Source organism: Bos taurus, chromosome 9, assembly GCF_002263795.3.
Source record: "Bos taurus isolate L1 Dominette 01449 registration number 42190680 breed Hereford chromosome 9, ARS-UCD2.0, whole genome shotgun sequence".
Taxonomy (NCBI): Eukaryota; Metazoa; Chordata; class Mammalia; order Artiodactyla; family Bovidae; genus Bos; species Bos taurus.
Window position 1 is genome coordinate 102398777 of NC_037336.1, and position 19272 is coordinate 102418048.

Below are 19272 nucleotides of genomic sequence, written 5' to 3' on the forward strand. Positions count from 1 at the left end.
CTCCCACATTGCAGGCGGATTCTTTACCAGCTGAGCTGCAAGGGAAGCCCAAGAATACTGGAGTGGGTAGCTTCTCTTTTCTCCAGGGGATCTTCCTAACCCAGGAATTGAACCAGGGTCTCCTGCATTGCAGGTGGATTCTGTACCAGCTAAGCCACCAGGACCATGAAAACACAGACCCCCCAGTCTCTGGACACAGTGTGATGTGTTTCTCTCCTGGTAGTGACAGCTGCTTAATTAGATACTTGAAAAATCCCGCTGCTGCAGTTTCATCTTCTCCATCCCGGTCTCCTCTCAGGAAGGAGCCCTGTCTCCTGTGGCAGCCAAAGGAACCATGGACCCCCTTCCCCACCGATCAGAGCAGGGAGAGGGGCCTGTGGGTGGGGCCAGGGTCTGGCGGCCTTGGGCGGGGCCTCACCTGGGATCCCAGCTGAGCCCGGCCTCCGGAGGGCCTCCGTCTCGCAGTCACCCTCCCGGGGGCACCCAGCATGGAGGGCCCAGAGTCCAGCGGTGGCCAGCTCATCTCCGCTGTGTGTGGAGACGCCCTTCGGGCTGGGACGCCCCCAAGCCACGGGGGCAGCAGTTTGCTCAGGAGCTGCCGCAGCTGCATTGCTCAGGACGCAGGGCTGGAGGCAGGTCACCGCGCAGAAGGTGAGGGGCAGGGGTCCTTGTCCCCACCGACCCGGCCCGGCCCAGAGCCTTCCGAGCCCTGTCCGCCGGGCCCTGGGGCCAGAAGACACATCTCCGCGCTCCATCCACGCGGCCCTGCGCCCGACGGTCACTGCGCGTCATCCTTCCGGGCAGGTGTGGGCCACAGAGCCCGGGCCCCTCCTGCCCCCGGGGCCCCTCCTGCCAGGACCCCTGCCCCCCTGGACGCCCCCCCCAAACTGCCCCCCCTCCTCCCGGTACCCCTACACGTCCACCCGCGCGCCCCCCTCCCACCCCACTCACTCCGCCCCGCCCCGCACCCGCATCACCTTGGCAACCACCCACGGCCCACAGGCCAAGACGATGCCAGTGCGGAGCAGCCGTTGGGGGTGCTTCTGGGAGCTGCGGGCGAGGCAGCTGCAGCGTCAACTGCAGGTGAGAGACCTGGGACCCCAGGCCACCTGCACCCCACCGCCCCTCAACTCAAGGCACCACTTAGCCCCAGCGGGTTTTGGCTGATCGCTGAGCCCCGCCCCGCCACCGAAGCTCCACCCCCGCCTGGGGCCAGCGGTGGGCATCCCCGCCTCCCCGCTCACTGCCTTCCCCATCCCCACCCCCGAAGGGTCTCAGTGTCCCCCCTCCAGGGACGTCTCTCCCTCCACGCCCCACCCCCACTTTACTGACTGTCTTCTGAGCCCTGGGCTAAATGTCAGAGATCAGGCAAGAGGAGTAGGCTGTCTCCCCGGCCCTCGGGGGACACGCAATTGAGGAAGAGGAATATTGTTGCTGTTCAGTCGCTCAGTCATGTCTGACTCTTTGCGACCCCATGGACTGCAGCACACGGGGCCTCCCTGTCCATCACCAACTCCCAGAGCTTGCTCAAACTCATGTCCGTCGAGACGGTGCTGCCATCCAACCATCTCATCCTCAGTTCAGTTCAGTTTAGTTCAGTCACTCAGTTGTGTCTGACTCTTTGCGACCCCATGAACCGCAGCACGCCAGGCCTCCCTGTCCATCACCAGCTCCCTGAGTTCACTCAGACTCACGTCCATCGAGTCAGTGATGCCATCCAGCCATCTCAGCCTCTGTCGTCCCCTCCTCCTCCTGCCCCCAATCCCCTCCCAGCATCAGAGTCTTTTCCAATGAGTCAACTCTTCGCATGAGGTGACCAAAGTACTGGAGTTTCAGCTTTAGCATCATTCCTTCCAAAGAAATCCCAGGGCTGATCTCCTTGCAGTCCAAGGGACTCTCAAGAGTCTTCTCCAACACCACAGTTCAAAAGCATCAGTTCTTCAGCACTCAGCTTTCTTTACAGTCCAACTCTCACAGCCATACATGACCACGGGAAAAACTATAGCCTTGACTAGACAGACCTTTGTTGGCAAAGTAATGTCTCTGCTTTTCAATATGCTATCTAGGTTGGTCACAAGTTTTCTTCCAAGGAGTAAGCATCTTTTAATTTCATGGCTGCAGTCACCATCTGCAGTGATTTTGGAGCCCCCAAAAAATAAAGTCTGACACTGTTTCCCCATCTATTTCCCATGAAGTGATGGGACCAGATGTCATGATCTTAGTTTTCTGAATGTTGAGCTTTAAGCCAACTTTTTCACTCTCCACTTTCACTTTCATCGAGACTTTTTAGTTCCTCTTCACTTTCTGCCATAGGAATCAGCAAACTAAAATGGACTGGAATGGGTGAATTTAACTCAGTTGACCATTATATCTACTACTGCAGGCAGGAATCCCTCAGAAGAAATGGAGTAGCCATCATGGTCAACAAAAGAGTCTGAAAGGCAGTACTTTGATGCAATCTCAAAAACGACAGAATGATCTCTGTTCGTTTCCAAGGCAAACCATTCAATATCACAGTAATCCAAGTCTATGCCCCAACCAGTAACGCTGAAGAAGCTGAAGCTGAATGGTTCTAAGGACCTACAAGACCTTTTAGAACTAACACCCAAAAAAGATGTCCTTTTCATTATAGGGGACTGGAATGCAAAAGTAGGAAGTAAAGAAACACCTGGAGTAACAGGCAAATTTGGCCTTGGGATACAGAATGAAGCAGGGCAAAGACTAATAGAGTTTTGCCAAGAGAACGTACTGGTCATAGCAAACACCCTCTTCCAACAACACAAGACTCTACACATGGACATCACCAGATGGTCAACACCGAAATCTCATCCTCAGTCACCCCCTTCTCCTCCTGCCTTCAATCTTTCCCAGCATGAGAGTATTTTCCAATGAGTCAGTTCTTCACATCAGGTGGACCAAGTATTGGAGTTTCAGCTTCAGCATTAGTCCTTCCAGTGAATACTCAGGACTGATTTCCTTTAGGATGGACTGGTTGGACCTCCTTGCAGTCCAAGGGACTCTCAAGTGTCTTCTCCAACGCCACAATTCACAAGCATCAATTCTTCCATGCTCAGCTTTCTTTATACTCCAACTCACATCCATCCATGATTACTGGAAAACAATAGCTTTGACTAGATGGACCTCTGTTGACAAAGTAACGTCTCTGCTTTTTAATATGCTGTCCCTTTTCTAAATCCAGTTTGAACATGTGGAAGTTCATGGTTCATGTACTGCTGAAGCCTGGCTTGGAGAATTTTGAGCATTACTTTGCTAGCGTGTGAGACGAGTGCAATTGTGCGGTAGTTTGAGTGTTCTTTGGCATTGCCTTTCTTTGGGATTGGAATGAAAACTGACCTTTTCCAGTCCTGTGGCCACTGCTGAGTTTTCCAAATTTGCTGGCATATTGAGTGCAGCACTTTCACAGCATCATCTTTTAGGGTTTGAAATAGCTCAACTGGAATTCCATCACCTCTACTAGCTTTGTTTGTAGTGATGCTTTCTAAGGCCGACTTGACTTCACATTCCAGGATGTCTGGCTCTAGGTCAGTGATCACACCATCATGGTTATCTGGGTCACTGAGATCTTTTTTGTAGAGCTCTTCTGTGTATTCTTGCCATCTCTTCTTAATGTCTTCTGCTTCTGTTAGGTCCATACCATTTCTGTCCTTTATTGAGCCCATCTTTGCATGAAATGTTCCCTTGGTATGTCTAATTTTCTTGAAGAGATCTCTAGTCTTTCCCATTCTATTGTTTTCCTTTATTTCTTTGCATTGTTCACTTAGGAAGGCTTTCTTATCTCTCCTTACTATTCTTTGGAACTCTGCATTCAGATGGGTATATCTTTTCTTTTCTCCCTTGCCTTTCACTTCTCTTCTTTTCTCAGCTATTTGTAAGGCCTCCTCAGACAACCATTTTGCCTTTTTGCATTTCTTTTTCTTGGGGATGGTCTTGATCACTGCCTCCTCTGCAATGTCATGAACCTCCGTCCATATTTCTTCAGGCATTCTGCCTATCAGATCTAATCCCTTGAATCTGTTTGTCACTTCCACTGTATAATCATAAGGGATTTGATTTAGGTCACACCTGAATGGCCTAGTGGTTTTCCCTACTTTCTTCAAGTCTAAATTTTGAACTCCTTACTGAGTTCATGATCTGAGCCACAGTCAGCTCTTGGTCTTATTTTTGCTGACTGTATAGGGCTTCTCCATCTTTGACTACAAAGAATATAATCAATCTGCTTTCAGTATTGACCATCTGGTGATGTCCATGTGTAGAGTCGTCTCTTGTGTTGTTGGAAGAGGGTGTTTGTTATGACCAGTGTGTTTTCTTGGCAAAACTCTTTTAGCCTTTGCCCTGCTTCGTTTTGTCCTCCAAGGCCAAACTTGCCTGTTACTCCAGGTGTCTCTCGACTCCCTACTTCTGCATCCAGTCCCCTATAATGAAAAGGACATCTTTTTTGGATGTTAGTTCTAGAAGGTCTTGTTGGTCTTCATAGAACCGTTCGGCTTCAGCTTCTTCAGCATCAGTGGTCGGGGCATAGACTTGGATATTGGATGGTTTCCCTTGGAAACAAACAGAGATCATTCTCTCGTTTTTGAGATTACACCCAAGTACTGCATTTCGGACTCTTTTTGACTGTGAGGGTTACTCCATTTCTTCTAAGGGATTCCTGCCCACAGTGGTAGATATAATGGTCATCTGAGTTAAATTCACACTCACAAAGTAAATGTCAGCTCGGAAAGGAACTGATGGGGCTCCAGGGTGTGGTCGGCCATTCTGGTCCAGCCACCGTGGGCCTCACCTGGGTCCAGAGTGTTCCTCAGAGCAGGTGGAACCAAGTCCTGGGGAGGTGCGAGTGGGGTCAGGGGTTCAGGAATGACCTGCCCCGGGGGTGACCTTAGTGGGGCTGTGTGGTGGGCAGGGTGGGCCCCGGACTGGCAGCATGCAAGGCCGTGAAACAAGCCTCAGTAAATTGAAACGGGCAGAAATCAGATGCAGTATGTTATCATATTGCAATAGAGGGAAGCCAGGAATTAATGACAGAGAGGACTTTGATAAATTCACAAATATGTAAAAATTAAAAACACCTTCTAAATAACCAACAATTTAAAGAAGAAATCCAAAAAGAGATTAGGAAATATTTTGAGATGAATGAAAATTAAGGTTCCACACACTAAAATTTATGGGATGCAGCCAAAGCAGAGCTTAAAAGGAAATTTATTTAAGCACCTATATTTTAAAAAGAAGGTAGATCTCGTGCCAATGACCTAACCTCACCTCAGGACACACTGGATAAGGAAAATGAGACCTAACCTAGAAGAAGGATGGAAACACTAAAGATTAGAACAGAAATAAGAGGAATAGACAAAAGGAAAGCTATGCGGAGAATCATCAAAAGCAGAAGCTGGCTCCTGGAAAAGATGCACAACATTGACAAGGCTTTAGGTTGATGGAGAGAAGACTCACGTTAATAAAATCAAGAATAAAAGAGGGCTTGACTGCCAACCTTGCAGAGATAAAAAGGATTATACGAAAATACTGTGAGCAGCACTGCGGACTGATTAGATACCTGGGGTGAAATGGTCAAATGCTTTAAAGACAAAACTGCCAAAGCTGATTCAGGAAGAACTAGAAAATGTCAACAGAGCTGGAAGAAGTAAAGAGATTAATAAATGAAAAAAACCCTCACAGAGTAAAGCCCAGGCCCAGATGGCTCCAATGGCAATTTTTACCAAATGTTTACAGAGGAGCTAACTCCAGTCTTTCATAAACTTCCAGAAAATAAAAGAGGAAGGGACTCTTCCTGCTCCGTGAGGACAGGATCACGCTAACAGCACAGCCACAAATAAGTACCTCAGGGAATCTACAGATCAGAGTCTCTTACGAATCTAGATTCAAACTTTAACAAACATTGGCAAACGGAACCCAGCAGTGTACATAAAGGGTAAGGGTTATACATCATCACTAAACTGCAGTTGGGTTTACCCCCAAACGCAGAGTTGGTCTAGCAACAAAAATCAGTTAATGTAATAAACCACATCACTAGAATAAAGGCCAAAACCTCCACCCTTATTTCAATCAACCCAGAAAACAGCATTTGACAATATTCAGCTCCCCTTCGTGAAAAAGCACTCAGCCATCTAGGAACAGAGAGGAATCCATCAACCTGATAAAGGGCACCCGTGCAAACCCACAGCGACCATCAGGCCTTGTCCTTAATGATGAATGAGAGGAAGGTGCTCGTCGTCCCCGCTTGTGTCCAGTCTCATCCTGGCAGCGTTAGTCAGGATGATTAGATAAGATAATGGGGGGGTGGCATGTGGATCAGGAAAGAAGACTGTTTGTACATGACATGATCTCATACACAGAAAACCCTAAGGAATTCACACATCCCCCCACCAAAAAAACACCTAAAAAACTATTAGCACTAAAAAGTGAGGTCAGCTATGGTTTTTCCAGTAGTCATTTAGGGATGTGAGAGTTGGACCATAAAGAAAGCTGAGCACTGAAGGATTGATGCTTTTGAACTGTGGTGTTGGAGAAGACTCTTGAGAGTCCCTTGGACTGCAAGGAGATCCAACCAGTCCATCCTAGAGGAAATCAGTCCTGAATATTCATTGGAAGGACTGATGCTGAAGCTGAAACTCCAATACTTTGGCCACCTGATGTGAAGAGCTGATTCATTGGAAAAGTCCCTGATGCCGGGAAAGATTGAAGGCAGGAGGAGAAGGAGACAACAGAGGGTGAGATGGTTGGATGGCATCACCGACTCAATACACATGAGTTTAAGCAAGCTCTAGGGGATAGTGAAGGACAGGAAAGCCTGGCGTGCTGCAGACCATGGGGTCACAAAGAGTCGGACATGACTTTGCAACTGAACAAGACGAGCTCAGCAAGGTGGTGGGATACACGGTCAATACACAGAAGTCAGTGGTGTTTCTACTCCATAGCAGTGAGCGGTATCAGCAAAGATGACCAGATGTTTTGGAGGGAATTTGCCCCCTGAGGGTGGGTAAGGCTTGCCCTCTGAAACAGTGCTCGGGGCCACCAGCCACCAGGCACATCCAGACCAGACCCCAGCAAGGTGCTGCTGCGCACTCCCTGGAGGACTGTCATCAGAAAAACAGAGGGCAGCTGGGCGGGCCAGAGGAGCCGGAGTTCACGCACGCTGCGGGTGGGGGTGTGAAATGAATGCAGCCCGGCGTTTCCTCCACCGGCTGCAGACGGGCCCTGCGTGCAGTGCCAGTCCTAGGGCACGCGCAAGCTTGAGGAGAGCGTCCTCAGCAAAGGGAGGGACTCTCAGAGCAGCCCCCTTCATCACAGCCAAAGATGGGAGGCCGCCCCGCTGGCCCTCAGCTGGTGAATGACAGGTGTGGCCCCTCTGAACAATGGGATAGTATCAGGCAATAAAGGAACGAGATGCTGAAACATGCCGCGATGCAGTTACGCCTTAAAAACATGTGCTGAGGGGAGGAAGCCTGTCACAGAGGACCCCACTTCGTATGACTCTATTTACAGTGTCCAGAACTGGCAGAAATGCAGGAACTGGAAGTGAGTGAGTGGTTTCCCAGCGCTGGGTGTGGCGAGTCAGGGGTGATGATGTGGGTTTCTTTTGGGGGTGGTGAACAGATTCTGAAGTTAGTTTTGGCGACTGTCGCACAGCTATGAATGTACTTAAGAGTCTCTGAATCGTCCACTCAGCTGGGCGAGTGGTGTGTGAGCTGTCGCTTAGGACAGCTGCAGTCGGGGGTGGGCGTTGACCATTGCACCTGTCGAGGTAAGAGCTGGTGGGATCTTAGGATTAAGCGAACTCTCAGGGAAATATTTGAGGCGTTGTTTTTTAAGAGGTAAAATTGACTGCGTTGGATAACAGAAATCTAGATGGCTCCAGGTTTCGGGTTTTCTCAGCAGTCACATAGAGTTCACATGTCCACAAAGTTCACATGTCCTGAACTGACCAGGTTCCTTGTGAGCTGCTCGTCAAAGCCTGGGGGAAGGAAGGCTCCCCAGCGGGAGGGCCCCCCTGAGCCCGCCTTCCCGGGAGCTGGCACTGTCCTCTCCCCCAGACCCCCAAGGAGCTGGTGCTCTCAGCATCCGTGCGTGGCTAATACTGAGACTCCTCCGCCCTGAGCTCTGCAGCTCCTTCCTGCCTGCTCACGCCTCCCTCCAGGGGTCAGGGAACCCTCGCTGCCGTGCCCCAGGCTGACTGGCCTTCCCTCTGTGCCTGCGCTTGCTAAGCTCACTCCTGCCACATGGCCTTTGCACGGGCTCCCCCCTTCACCCGCCCGCCTCCAGGGAGTGGCCTGTCCGAGCTCACATTGCCTGTTTCAGTTCTAGCGGAGCTGCTACTCTCTCCGCTCACCGGCTCCATCCACGGGTGTGTGAGTTACCCCACAAGGGTGCTGACTCCACAGCCCCTGGAAGGTCCCTGGCACACAGTCGGTTTCTAACAAGTGTATTCTGAGTAAGTGAATAAAAGGGAAGAAGCAGTGGGTTTTGATGAGCAGCGTCTGTGGAGCCCTGCCTTTCCAGCTTGCGTGTGCCCACCGTGACCTGGAGAACGTACTGAAATGCAGACTTGGGTCCATTTGGGATGGGAGGGTCCCAGATTCTGGGCTTCTAGCAAGCCCCTAGCTGCTGGTCTGGGGCTCTCACCTGGGCCCCGGGGTCGCAGACAAGGGCCGGGGGTCCACCAGGGTCCCGGGTGGCCCTCCAGCCCCCGCCACCGCCTGCTCCCCTCCTTGCCGGCCAAGAGCTTGCAGCCTTGTGTGTGAGCCATCGTTCTGGGGGTGGAGGCAGCTGCTGGTGACTGTCACTGACGCTGGTCGTTTGCTTTCTGGATCCTTGGTTGTAGGCCAAAGAGGAGAGAATAGTTGAGCTGGAAACGGAGAACGCTCTTCTTCACCTGAAACTGGCGGAGGTAATACTCTTACCTGTCTCGCGGTTGGGATGGATTATGTCCGGTGTGTGGTGACTCAGCGTCCAGATTTGTTTCAGGCTCTGCAGAAGAAAGTGTTGAGATGCTCTTCTTCCCCCAGCAAGGACCCTTTAAAGTATCTTATGCTGAACCATCTGTAGGTCTGACTTTCTATTATCTCTGTGCTCATGAGTATTTAGGAAGTAATAAATTAACAAGCTGCCTGTGCTTTTAAAGCCAGCTTTATTGAGGACTTACGCAGGTACCAGACATTCACTCGGGTGAAACGTATGGTCCGGTGTTCAGTAAGCTCACGGCTACAATCCCAGCACCGCAGTCAGCTGTCGACCTCTCCCTTCCGCCCCGAAGACGAACCTGTGTGTGATTCTACCCGCGTCATCTGCCTCCCTCACCACAGCCAGAGAAAAAGGAGGCAGCGCTCAAAGCAGTGCTGCCCAACTTCTCTTGCAGATTTGTCCTTCGCTTTGACACATGGGGAACGCTGGCGGATCCTGCTTTGCTTATTCCTACGTGACTGGCTGTGGCCACCTTTGGTCAGCTGGAAAGTGGCCCCCAGAGATGTCCATTCCCTCCTAATTCTGGATGCTGTGGACGTGACCTTGACCAGGGATAAGACCTCTGCAGACGGGATTGGATTTGGGGTGGGGCCTTGTAGGACGGAGGCAGCGGTGACAGAGGACAAAGGAGGGAAATGCGGAAGACTCAAGAAGAGGGGCCTGACGACATCAGGACCAGTGGAGGGGAGGGTCCCCCGGGCCTCGCAGGGCGCGCAGCTCTGCCCTGGGTCTTGGAAGGCTGGCCTCAGGACGGGAGGAAAACGTTGGCGCAGTCCAGCCTCCCAGCTTGGGGTGCGTTGTTACAGCGGCGACAGAAAACCACCCACCCCCGTTGAATCACTCCCGCTCCCTGGAGGGCCCCCGACCATCCCCGGGGGAAGCAAGCTTCAGGCTCCCGGCGCCCTGCAGATAACCCTGTTGTTTCACTGAAAAAATGTAGTCACACTAAAACTGCCTGTTAATTTAGGGCTAGTCACACTAGCTTTAAACAAAGCGCATATTAATTTATTAGCTCCCCTTCAAGTCTGTGATTTTCTGGAGCTTCTGAGCACACTTATTGTATGGCTTCTCTCGGCCTCCAGCTGGCCTGAACTGATGGAAGGTGACACCCTGAACTCATTCTGCGGCATTTCCCCGGCCTCATCGTCCTGGACTCAGGCTGCCCCGGCAGGTCACTGCCTGGAACCCCTTGTGGCCGGGGCTGCTCACGCCTGAGAATAAACTCCCGGCGCGTGTTTGGGGTTTCCACATGTGTCTGCACCATCAGCCTCAGTGGTTGTTCTGCAGCCGCTCAGGCGCGTCCGACTCTTTGCAACCCCATGGACTGCAGCACGCCAGGCCTCCCTGTCCGTCACCAGCTCCCGGGGCTTGCTCAAACTCAGGTCCATCGAGTCAGTGATGCCATCCAGCCATCTCATCCTCAGTCGCCCCTTCTCCCACCTTCAGTCTTTCCCAGCATCAGGGTCTTTTCCAATGAGTCAGTTCTTCGCATCAGGTGGCCGAAGTATTGGAGCTTCAACTTCAGCATCAATCCTTGCAGTGAATATTCAGGATTGATTTCCTTTAGGATGGACTGGTTGGATCTCCTTGCAGTCCAAAGGACTCTCAAGTGTCTTCTCCAGGACCACAGCTCGTTCCACCAGTGGGGGAGCTTCGGAATGCCAACCATTTTTCCAGCTTGTCATTGAGACAATTTTTTTTGCTTGTTTTACATGTAAGATCATTAGATATAGAATGTCAGATACAGCCTGTAAAATTTCGAGCATTTATGAGTCCCTGTATTCTTGTCTGAAAATTGACAGAAAAATCTCAGTCTCTGTGGCCCACATCCCCCATACTGTCACGGCATCCGACACCATTGGCTCAGCCCCCGGCCTCGGTGGGAGCAGACTCTGTGTCTGCGCCGGTGTGTCCAGCACTCAAGGACCTGCCACGAAACGGTGGTCTCATTTTCACCCCCTGCTGTGCAGGCCGAGACAGCTGTCGTCCCGATGGTGGGACTGCGGCCCTCCCAGGATTCACACTCACTCCCGTGTTCGTTTCGCAGTCGCCTGGACGAGCCCCGTGTCCTTTGCCCGAGGGGCCCTGTGTTCGTGTTGGTCTTCATCCAGCCTGACTCCTGGTTCTCTCCCTCTCCCTGGGGGTCGCCCTCCCTGAGAAACATCTGAAACCTCCTCCCTCTTCCCCAGCCTCTGCTCCTCCAGCCCTGCCACCTGGCCCCTCGTCCTGGCAGGGGCGCTGGCCTCTGGTGTCAGTGGGGGCCTCCTCCCCTCCGGGGTCTGACACTGTGTCGGCTGCATCCCCTGGCGCTCCGGGCAGGGCTGCCCTTCCCGCGAGACCGGCTGCTCAGCTGCCGAGCCCCATCCCCTGGGCCGTTGGCCTCTGCCCAGAGCTCAGCGTCTGGTCCCGCCCTCGCTCGGTCCTGCCCGGCCTCCGGGGTCCATGTGCCCTCTTCCAAGCACACGCCTCGGGGCCTCTGTCCTGGTGCCCCCTGCAAATGGCATTACCTCCAGTGTCCCCTGCACCCCCGCTCGGAGGCTGGAGTCCCACCAGCCGGGTGTGGGCCCCCAGCACACTCTCCGGACAGGACGGGCCTGTGTCCTCACCGGGATGCCCCACTGGACCCCCGGCCATCTCCTCTGCCCTCTGCCCGCCCCCAGAAGACAAGCAGCGGTTTCCGCTGATGGAGTAGAGCGCGCGCCCACCTCTCATGTGGCTTCTGAGCTGTGTGTCTGTCTCCTGGGCAGGTGGTAAGGTGGGGTCATGGGTGGTCTAACCACTCGTTCTCACTGCGTGGGGACGTGAGCTTGCTGTTCTGCGGAGAAACTTTGCAGCGTCCGCTGGCTCGTGAGGACGTAGTGTGAGAGCGCGAACACCTAGAGAAGCCCGTGGGAGTCAAACAGAACGAAGGGAGCCCAAGCTGGCTGGCTGTGCCCAGGGCCTCCCTGCCCTCCCCGCCAGCGGCTCAGGCCGGAGCCCGTGTTTCCGTCCCATCCTGAGAGTTTGACCCATCGCTGTTCACACGGTGATGCTCTGACGTCCAGACCATGAGGGCCCGCCGTCCGCAGTCTGAGCGCCTTGTCCCCTTCCCCCCGTCCTCCCCGCAGGCACCAGCGTGAGCTTTCAGAACATGCGCCTGGGCTGCAAGTCCTCCTCGACGTCCACCACCTGTGGCTCCTCCAGGGAGTCGCCCGCAGGCCCCGCCCCCGCTGGAGATGGTGGGGGCCTCTGGGCTCCCCCGCTGGGCCCCCGGCCGTGGGCTGCTCCCCTCACCCCGGGGCCTCCTAATTGCTGCTCCCACTGTGCCTGCCCTGCCCCTGAAGCAGCGCTGACCTGGGCCCTGCTCGCCCAGCCTGGTCCTTGCAGGCTTGTTTCGGTGGCCGGTGCCCTGCAGTCCCACCACTCATGGCAAATCCATGGGGAACAATGGAAACGGTGACAGACTTTGTTTTCTTGGGCTCCAGAATCACTGCTGGCAGTTCTGGGGAGAACTGCAAACAGAGACCACAGCCATAAAATTAAAAGACGCTTCTCCTCGAAGAAAAGCAATGACAAGCCTCAACAGTGTATTAAAAAGCAGAGACGTTACTTTGCCTACAAAGGTCTGTACAGTTGAAGCTGTGGTTTTCCCAGTCGTCATGTATGGATGTGAGAGTTGGACCATGAAGAAAGCTGAGCACTGAAGAATTGATTTCTTCGAACTGTGATGTTGGAGAAGACTCTTGAGAGTCCCTTGGACTGCAAGGAGATCCAACCAGTCCATCCTAAAGGAGATCAGTCTTGGGTGTTCATTGGAAGGACTGATGCTGAAGCTGAAGCTCTAATACTTTGGCCACCTCATGCGAAGAGCTGACTCATTTGAAAAGACTCTGATGCTGGGAAAGATTGAGGGCAGGAGGAGAAGGGGACGACAGAGGATGAGATGGTTCGATGGCATCACCGACTCAATGGACACGAGTTTAAATAAACTCTGGGAGTTAGTGATGGACAGGGAAGCCTGGCGTGCTGCAGTCCATGGGATCACAAAGAGTCGGACACGACTGAGCGACTAAACTGATGCCCTGTGGCCCCTGAGCTTGCCTGTGGCCTGGGCAGTGGCTCCTGGTGGGCAGATTGGCATCCTGCGGACAATCAGGAAGTGTCTCCGTCAGAGAAAAGGCCCCTGTGTCTGTCCCAATGCTCTAAGTTGTCTTTTCCTCTCTTCTGGGCCACAGTCCTGGGAAGTGACCGGAAGGGACCGCAGGGCAGAGACACACACACTTCTCAGGGAGCAGATGCCCTGGCGAGGACACTCTCTCTCCGCCCTGACCCGGCTCTGCCTTGCTGCCCAGGTAAGGACTCCCTGGGGTCCGTCTTCACTCGTGGGAGGAGCGTTTGTGTTCAGTCGAGAGAGTGGTTATTTTCTGGGGAATTGTGTGAGTCGTGCGGGTCAAGATAGATGTGCTCTGCTTTCACTTTCACTTTTCACTTTCATGCACTGGAGGAGGAAATGGCAGCCCACTCCAGCGTTCTTGGCTGGAGAATCCCAGGGACGGGGAAGCCTGCTGGGCTGCCGTCTATGGGGTCACACAGAGTCGGACGCGACTGAAGCGACGCAGCAGCAGCAGCTGTGGCGGCGTTTGTGTTATGGGAGTTTAGTTGACTGACAATGTCGCGTTAGTCTCTGCTGTACAGAGAAGTGATTCACTCACATTCGCACGTTCGGGTTTCTAAATATTCTTTTCCATTGTGGTTTATCACGGTGGATCTGCTCTTTTAAAATAACTTCCTTGTTTATTTTTGTCTCTGCTGGGTCTTTGTTGCTGTTTGGCCTTTTCTCCAGTTGTGGCAAGTGGGCCCTGCCCCACCAGAGACCATGGGAGCCTCTGGCCTCCCCACCAGCAGCTCAGGCCGGAGTCCGTGTTGCAGTGCTCGGGCTCCTCGTTGCAGCAGCTTCTCCTGCTGTGGACACATGCTCCAGGGCGCACCAGCCCCAGGAGCTGGGCTCAGGGGCTCAGCGGTAGCAGTTCCCAGACTCCAGAGCACAGCCTCAGCAGTTGTGGCTCACGGACATTGCTGCCCTGCGGCATGTGGGATCCTCCCCGGGCAGGCATCGAACCCTTGTCTCCTGCACTGGCAGGTGGAGTCTCCACCACTGAGCCACCAGGGAAGCCTGACGATCCACTCTCATGGAATCACAAGCAGCCTTCGTTTCAGGAAGCAAAGCCCCACAGGGTGTTACGTGTGGACTTTCCATCACAGGCGACTGCGTGGTCTTGTTTATTAAACGACAAAATGATTCCCATTTTTATAATCAGTAGTAGACGCAGTTCACCGTGGGCATTCTGCTTTCCGAAACTAAAGAGAAGGCTAAACCTCAGAGTCCGATTGAGGCCTCGTGCAGAGACAGGAAGGAAATGCGTCTTGGCCGCAAGGCGGAGTGCTGCATGCTCCTGGTTGTGGAATTTCATACGTCACAGTTGCTCTCACCCACGCTTCGCGTCAAATGTTAGAAAACTGGCTCGTACACATCTCATTAAATGGTGTTTGTACAGCAATGGCACCCCACTCCAGTCCTCTTGCCTGGAAAATCCCATGGATGGAGGAGCCTGGTAGGCTGCAGTCCATGGGGTCGCTAAGAGTCGGACACGACTGAGCGACTTCACTTTCAGTTTTCACTTTCATGCATTGGAGAAGAAATGGCAACCCACTCCAGTGTTCTTGCCTGGAGAATCCCAGGGACAGGGAAGCCTGGTGGGCTGCCTTCTATGGGGTTGCACAGAGTCAGACACGACTGAAGCAAGTTAGCAGCAGCACAGCAGATTATCCAAGAGAGCACCTCCTTTAAAGCACTGCGGCTCCTGGCAGGAGCGGGGGGCGAGGCACACAGTCCGCCGGCGATTCTCCAGGGTGGGTGCCTTTCCAGCGCTGTTCCCCTTTTGTTACAAACAGTGTGACCTGGGTAAAGATTAGAAGGAAAAAAGATCATCATTGCAGCAATAGAAGCACCATCTGTTAATAGGGTTAGTTTGCCCTGGGGTGGTTCCCCGCCCCGCCCCCAGCATGAGCTGCATTAGTTTATTTAGAATGGGTTTGTATGGAATTAATTCTTCATTCTCTTCCAACTGGGTAAAATTAATCCATCCTTCAGTGAAGTATATAACTTTATCTGCGTTCCACAAAGTGAAAATAATTTAATTCAATTTAGTTTTGATGTTTTATGAAAATGTTTCCTAAACACACTGAAACGGTCCCCACTTTATAGCCAGAAAGACTTAGGAAAGGGACCAAGAACGTGTGTTTCAGCCCAGTTAGGGCTCCATGAGTTAAGCGTTTGGTATTAAAGGGCAGCACCTCCGTCCTTTCACTTCATGGACCGGTCTTCGCGCCAGCATACCTCCAAGTTATTTCAGTGCTGTTCAGCTGGGCTGTCGCATTGTTCCCGGGGCTCTGGAATCCAGTGTTTGTGTGCCTGGAATTCCGCTGTGCACGTTTATAACCCAGGCGGGCATTGTTCTCACGCCTGGGGAGTAGATTAGAGCTTTGTTCCCGGGAGGGGAGCCCCCTGTCGCAGGAAGTAAACAGCAGGCGGAAAATCGTTACAGGCGAACTCTCCACTGGGCCATGGGCTGCGCTTCCTACGGAAGCTGGTGAAAGACCTGATTTTCTTAAGCACTTCAGCTGCACAAGTGTGTAAAGCCACCCAGGCTGCTTTGTGAAGTGCAGACCCCAGGTCTGGGCTCAGTGCTGGGAGGGAGCCGGGGCGTGTCTGTGTGCCTGGCGAGCGTGCCTGGGTCTGGGTTGAGGGCAACAGCCTGACCAGATCTGGGTCTGATCGACCGTGTGTGGTTGTGCCTTGTGCCGGGGCGGGCTGTGTCCTCACCCTGTGGAAGTCCGGTGAGTGCGCTGTGATGAGCAGCAGCCATGCCCATCATGTTAGTCCTGTGGGTCCTTGTTTTGCAGAAGCTGAAACGAGAGATGGAGGCGCTTCGGTCCTCTTCTCGGGGGCTTCTCCAGAGTTACCGGGAGGAGTATCGGGACTGTCTTTCTGAGATAGTTCAGGCCGTCCAGACGGCCCAGCTCCACTGCGAGGCTCTGCTGGGTAAGACAGACCCCGACCGAGATGCCGCGAGCAGCCCGCCTGGGGCCTGGGCATCCAGCCCCCTCAGTGCTGGGGGCCTGACAGCTCACGGGCAGGGCTGAGTCCCTGCTCTCTGGGTGACCGCTTGACCTCTTGACCTTAACCTGTGGCTGAACAGGGCCCTCTGTGTAAGGGCCCCCACCATGGTGCCCCAGGAACCCACTAGTACCCCCCACCCCACCATGATGCCCCAGGAACCCACATAGTGCCCCCTGCCCCACCATGGCACCCCAGGAACCCACATAGTGCCCCCCGCCCCACCATGGTGCCCAGGAACCCACCTTGTGGCCCCCACCCCACCATGGCACCCCAGAAACCCACATAGTGCCCCCTGCCCCACCATGGCACCCCAGGAACCCACCCTGTGCCCCCCACCCCTGTCCAGACCATGGTGTAGGCCATCAGGATGGAGATGAGCGTCCATGGCCGCTGTCCTGAGACCCAGGGCCTTCCCTGAGGCTGGCACAGGCTGTATTTTGGTGCCCTGGCTGCCAAGGGCCCAGCCTGCAGCGCACTGGACCCAGGGCTGGTGGAAGGGGCCGGGCCCTCGGGAGCCGCTCTGACGGGGTGACCTTGCCTGCAGCAGCCTGTTCGGCGGAGGCGGGGCGTCTGGAGCAGTCCCTGAGGGATGTGACAGAGCGCTGGCAGCGGGAGCTGCGGGAGCGGCGGCGGCTGCAGGACGCCCTGGTGGTGGGTGACCCTCCGCCCGACCCTGACAACGGGGGCAGTGTGGGTGGGGGTCCTTGTCCCCCCGCGGAGGCCGCCGCCTCCCCGGTCCTCTGGCTGCTCTGTCGGGGACAGGGCTGGGCCCCTAGGCCAGGCTGGGCGATGCGGTGGCGGGAGGTGACCACCCAGCACCTGGGGGGCCTTCGGACGGGCCGGCGGGCGTGGGTGGGGAAGCAGTTTGCAGAGGCGGAGACCCCGACGCAGGACAGGAGCCCAGTAAAGCCTGAGCCGCCTCTGAGACGCTCGCGGGCACAGGGGGCAGGCCCTGCCTCCTCGCCAGCTCTTGTCCACCCAGCCAGTGTCTGTGCAGAGGTGACAGCTGGGCAAGGCCTGGGGATGTGCTCCGGCCTCCGTCCAGACCCGGACTCTTTGGGCCCTAATTTCATGTGACGATAGAAATAAGCAGGCAGGCTGATGACTTTGAAGATACCAGTTTGGAAGGAATTGATCGCAGACAGGTTGAACAGCAAAATATTTCAGCAGGCTGCACCTGGCCTGTCCCCGGAACACCAGGCACTTGTGTGGGGACCGGGTGTGGCCCCGCCAGCGCCAGCACCACCTGGCTGGGCCGAGGTCCGTTTCTAGGCAGACCAGCAGTTAGAGCCGGTGTCCCCCCACCCTCTGAGCCGCCGTTACTGTGGCTACTCGTGGGCCCTCTGGCCGACCTGCAGCCCAAGCTCGGGTGACAAGTCCCCCGGGGTCGCTGTCCCTTGGCCTCCAGGCTCCTCTGACCTGCCTCTGGCTGCCCACCTGTCCTGGGAGGTCGCGCCTGTCACTCGCAGCTGTGATAACCCCCGGATGACTGGTGGTCTCCCTTCAGCCGCCGCCTCCGGGCATCCCCCACCTCGTCCAGCGGCCACCTCTCCCCAGGCCTCTTGGGTCCCAAGGGTCCGCACGGCTCCCTGAGAAGCTGCGGCTTCTTCCCCGCATCTGGATTTCTGGCCTGGGATGTTTGTGGGCATCTGGCAAGCCTGCAGCTATTTCTCCTGCTTTCTGGGACTGTCTCCAAAGGCTGAGGAGCTGAGGAGGAGGAGCTGATGGCTCCAGAGTCCCCTGGGCACCAAGGCACAAGGTGTCCGTGGAGTCCCGGTGGGGGCTGGCCATTCGTGTCCATGGCTGCCAAGGAAGCTATTGGTTTACCCAGTGGTGTAGACAGAAGCCCCCTCCGAGAAGGAGGGGGCTCCCTCTGCCTAGAGATGTGCTTCTTGTCCCCGACATGACGCTTCAGGAAGGACGCGGAAGGGCTGGGTTGATCTCAGCCGTGTCAGGAGGACGGTGGACATGCCCTGGAGAAGCGAGGGCTGGCAGGGTGAGCAGGCAGGAAGGTTTCCGGGGGATGCAGGAGCAGGGCTTCCAACAAGCTGGGAGAGGAAGGGCCCTTCAGTGTGGCCCCAAAGGCGTCAAAGGGCCGCGGGTCAGAGGCTCCAGGAAGGGCCCCCTCAGTGTGGCCCCAAAGCTGTCAGAGGGCCGCGGGTCAGAGGCTCCAGGAAGGGCCCCTTCAGTGTGGCCCCAAAGCTGTCAGAGGGCCGCGGGTCAGAGGCTCCAGGAAGGGCCCCTTCAGTGTGGCCCCAAAGCTGTCAAAGGGCCTCGGGTCAGAGGCTCCAGGAAGGGCCCCTCAGTGTGGCCCCAAAGCTGTCAGAGGGCCGAGGGTCAGAGGCTCCAGGAAGGGCCCCTCAGTGTGGCCCCAAAGCTGTCAGAGGGCCGAGGGTCAGAGGCTCCAGGAAGGGCCCCTTCAGTGTGGCCCCAAAGCTGTCAGAGGGCCGCGGGTCAGAGGCTCCAGGAAGGGCCCCTTCAGTGTGGCCCCAAAGGCGTCAGAGGGCCGCGGGTCAGAGGCTCCAGGAAGGGCCCCTTCAGTGTGGCCCCAAAGCTGTCAAAGGGCCTCGGGTCAGAGGCTCCAGGAAGGGCCCCTCAGTGTGGCCCCAAAGCTGTCAGAGGGCCTCGGGTCAGAGGCTCCAGGAAGGGCCCCTCAGTGTGGCCCCAAAGCTGTCAGAGGGCCTCGGGTCAGAGGCTCCAGGAAGGGCCCCTTCAGTGTGGCCCCAAAGCTGTCAGAGGGCCGCGGGTCAGAGGCTCCAGGAAGGGCCCCCTCAGTGTGGCCCCAAAGGCGTCAAAGGGCCGCGGGTCAGAGGCTCCAGTAAGGAGCGTGTAGTGGTGACTCAGCTCACCCAGGAGACAGGAGCTCCCTGTTGGAGGGACCCAGGCACAGCCCTGTGGAAACGTGGCCATGTCCACGGGGCTACACTCAACACGCTCCTGCTGTGAATTCCTAAGATAGCGGGTGCCTCAGCTCTGTGAGTCCCGGTGCAGGCAGCTGTGGCTCCCGGGCTGTGCTGGTGGAGGTTCAGGGCCTTATTCTTCGTCTCTGTTTCTGCATCGTCTCCTCACATCTACCCCTGGGAGGGTCTGGGTGACAAGCCGCTCAGAAGCCTTCTCGA

General features: G+C 55.2%; 1 protein-coding gene across 5 annotated transcripts in view; it reads left to right on the plus strand.

Annotated features, from left to right (window-relative positions):
* Positions 1-457: 457 nt before the first annotated feature.
* KIF25 (kinesin family member 25) overlaps positions 458-19272 on the plus strand; it is a 45474-nt gene continuing 26659 nt past the window's right edge. For 2 of the 5 annotated variants that reach the window (XM_024997155.2, XM_024997158.2), the window contains exons 1-5: positions 458-1083; positions 8855-8920; positions 13209-13325; positions 15937-16075; positions 16698-16804. In XM_024997155.2, the coding sequence (XP_024852923.1) occupies positions 1012-1083; positions 8855-8920; positions 13209-13325; positions 15937-16075; positions 16698-16804 (501 nt within the window). In that variant the 5' untranslated portion in view covers positions 458-1011. Of the gene's footprint in view, positions 1084-8854; positions 8921-13208; positions 13326-15352; positions 15707-15936; positions 16076-16697; positions 16805-19272 lie in introns of those variants that run through there. The other 3 variants (XM_024997156.2, XM_024997157.2, XM_024997159.2) reach the window with 3 other exon arrangements.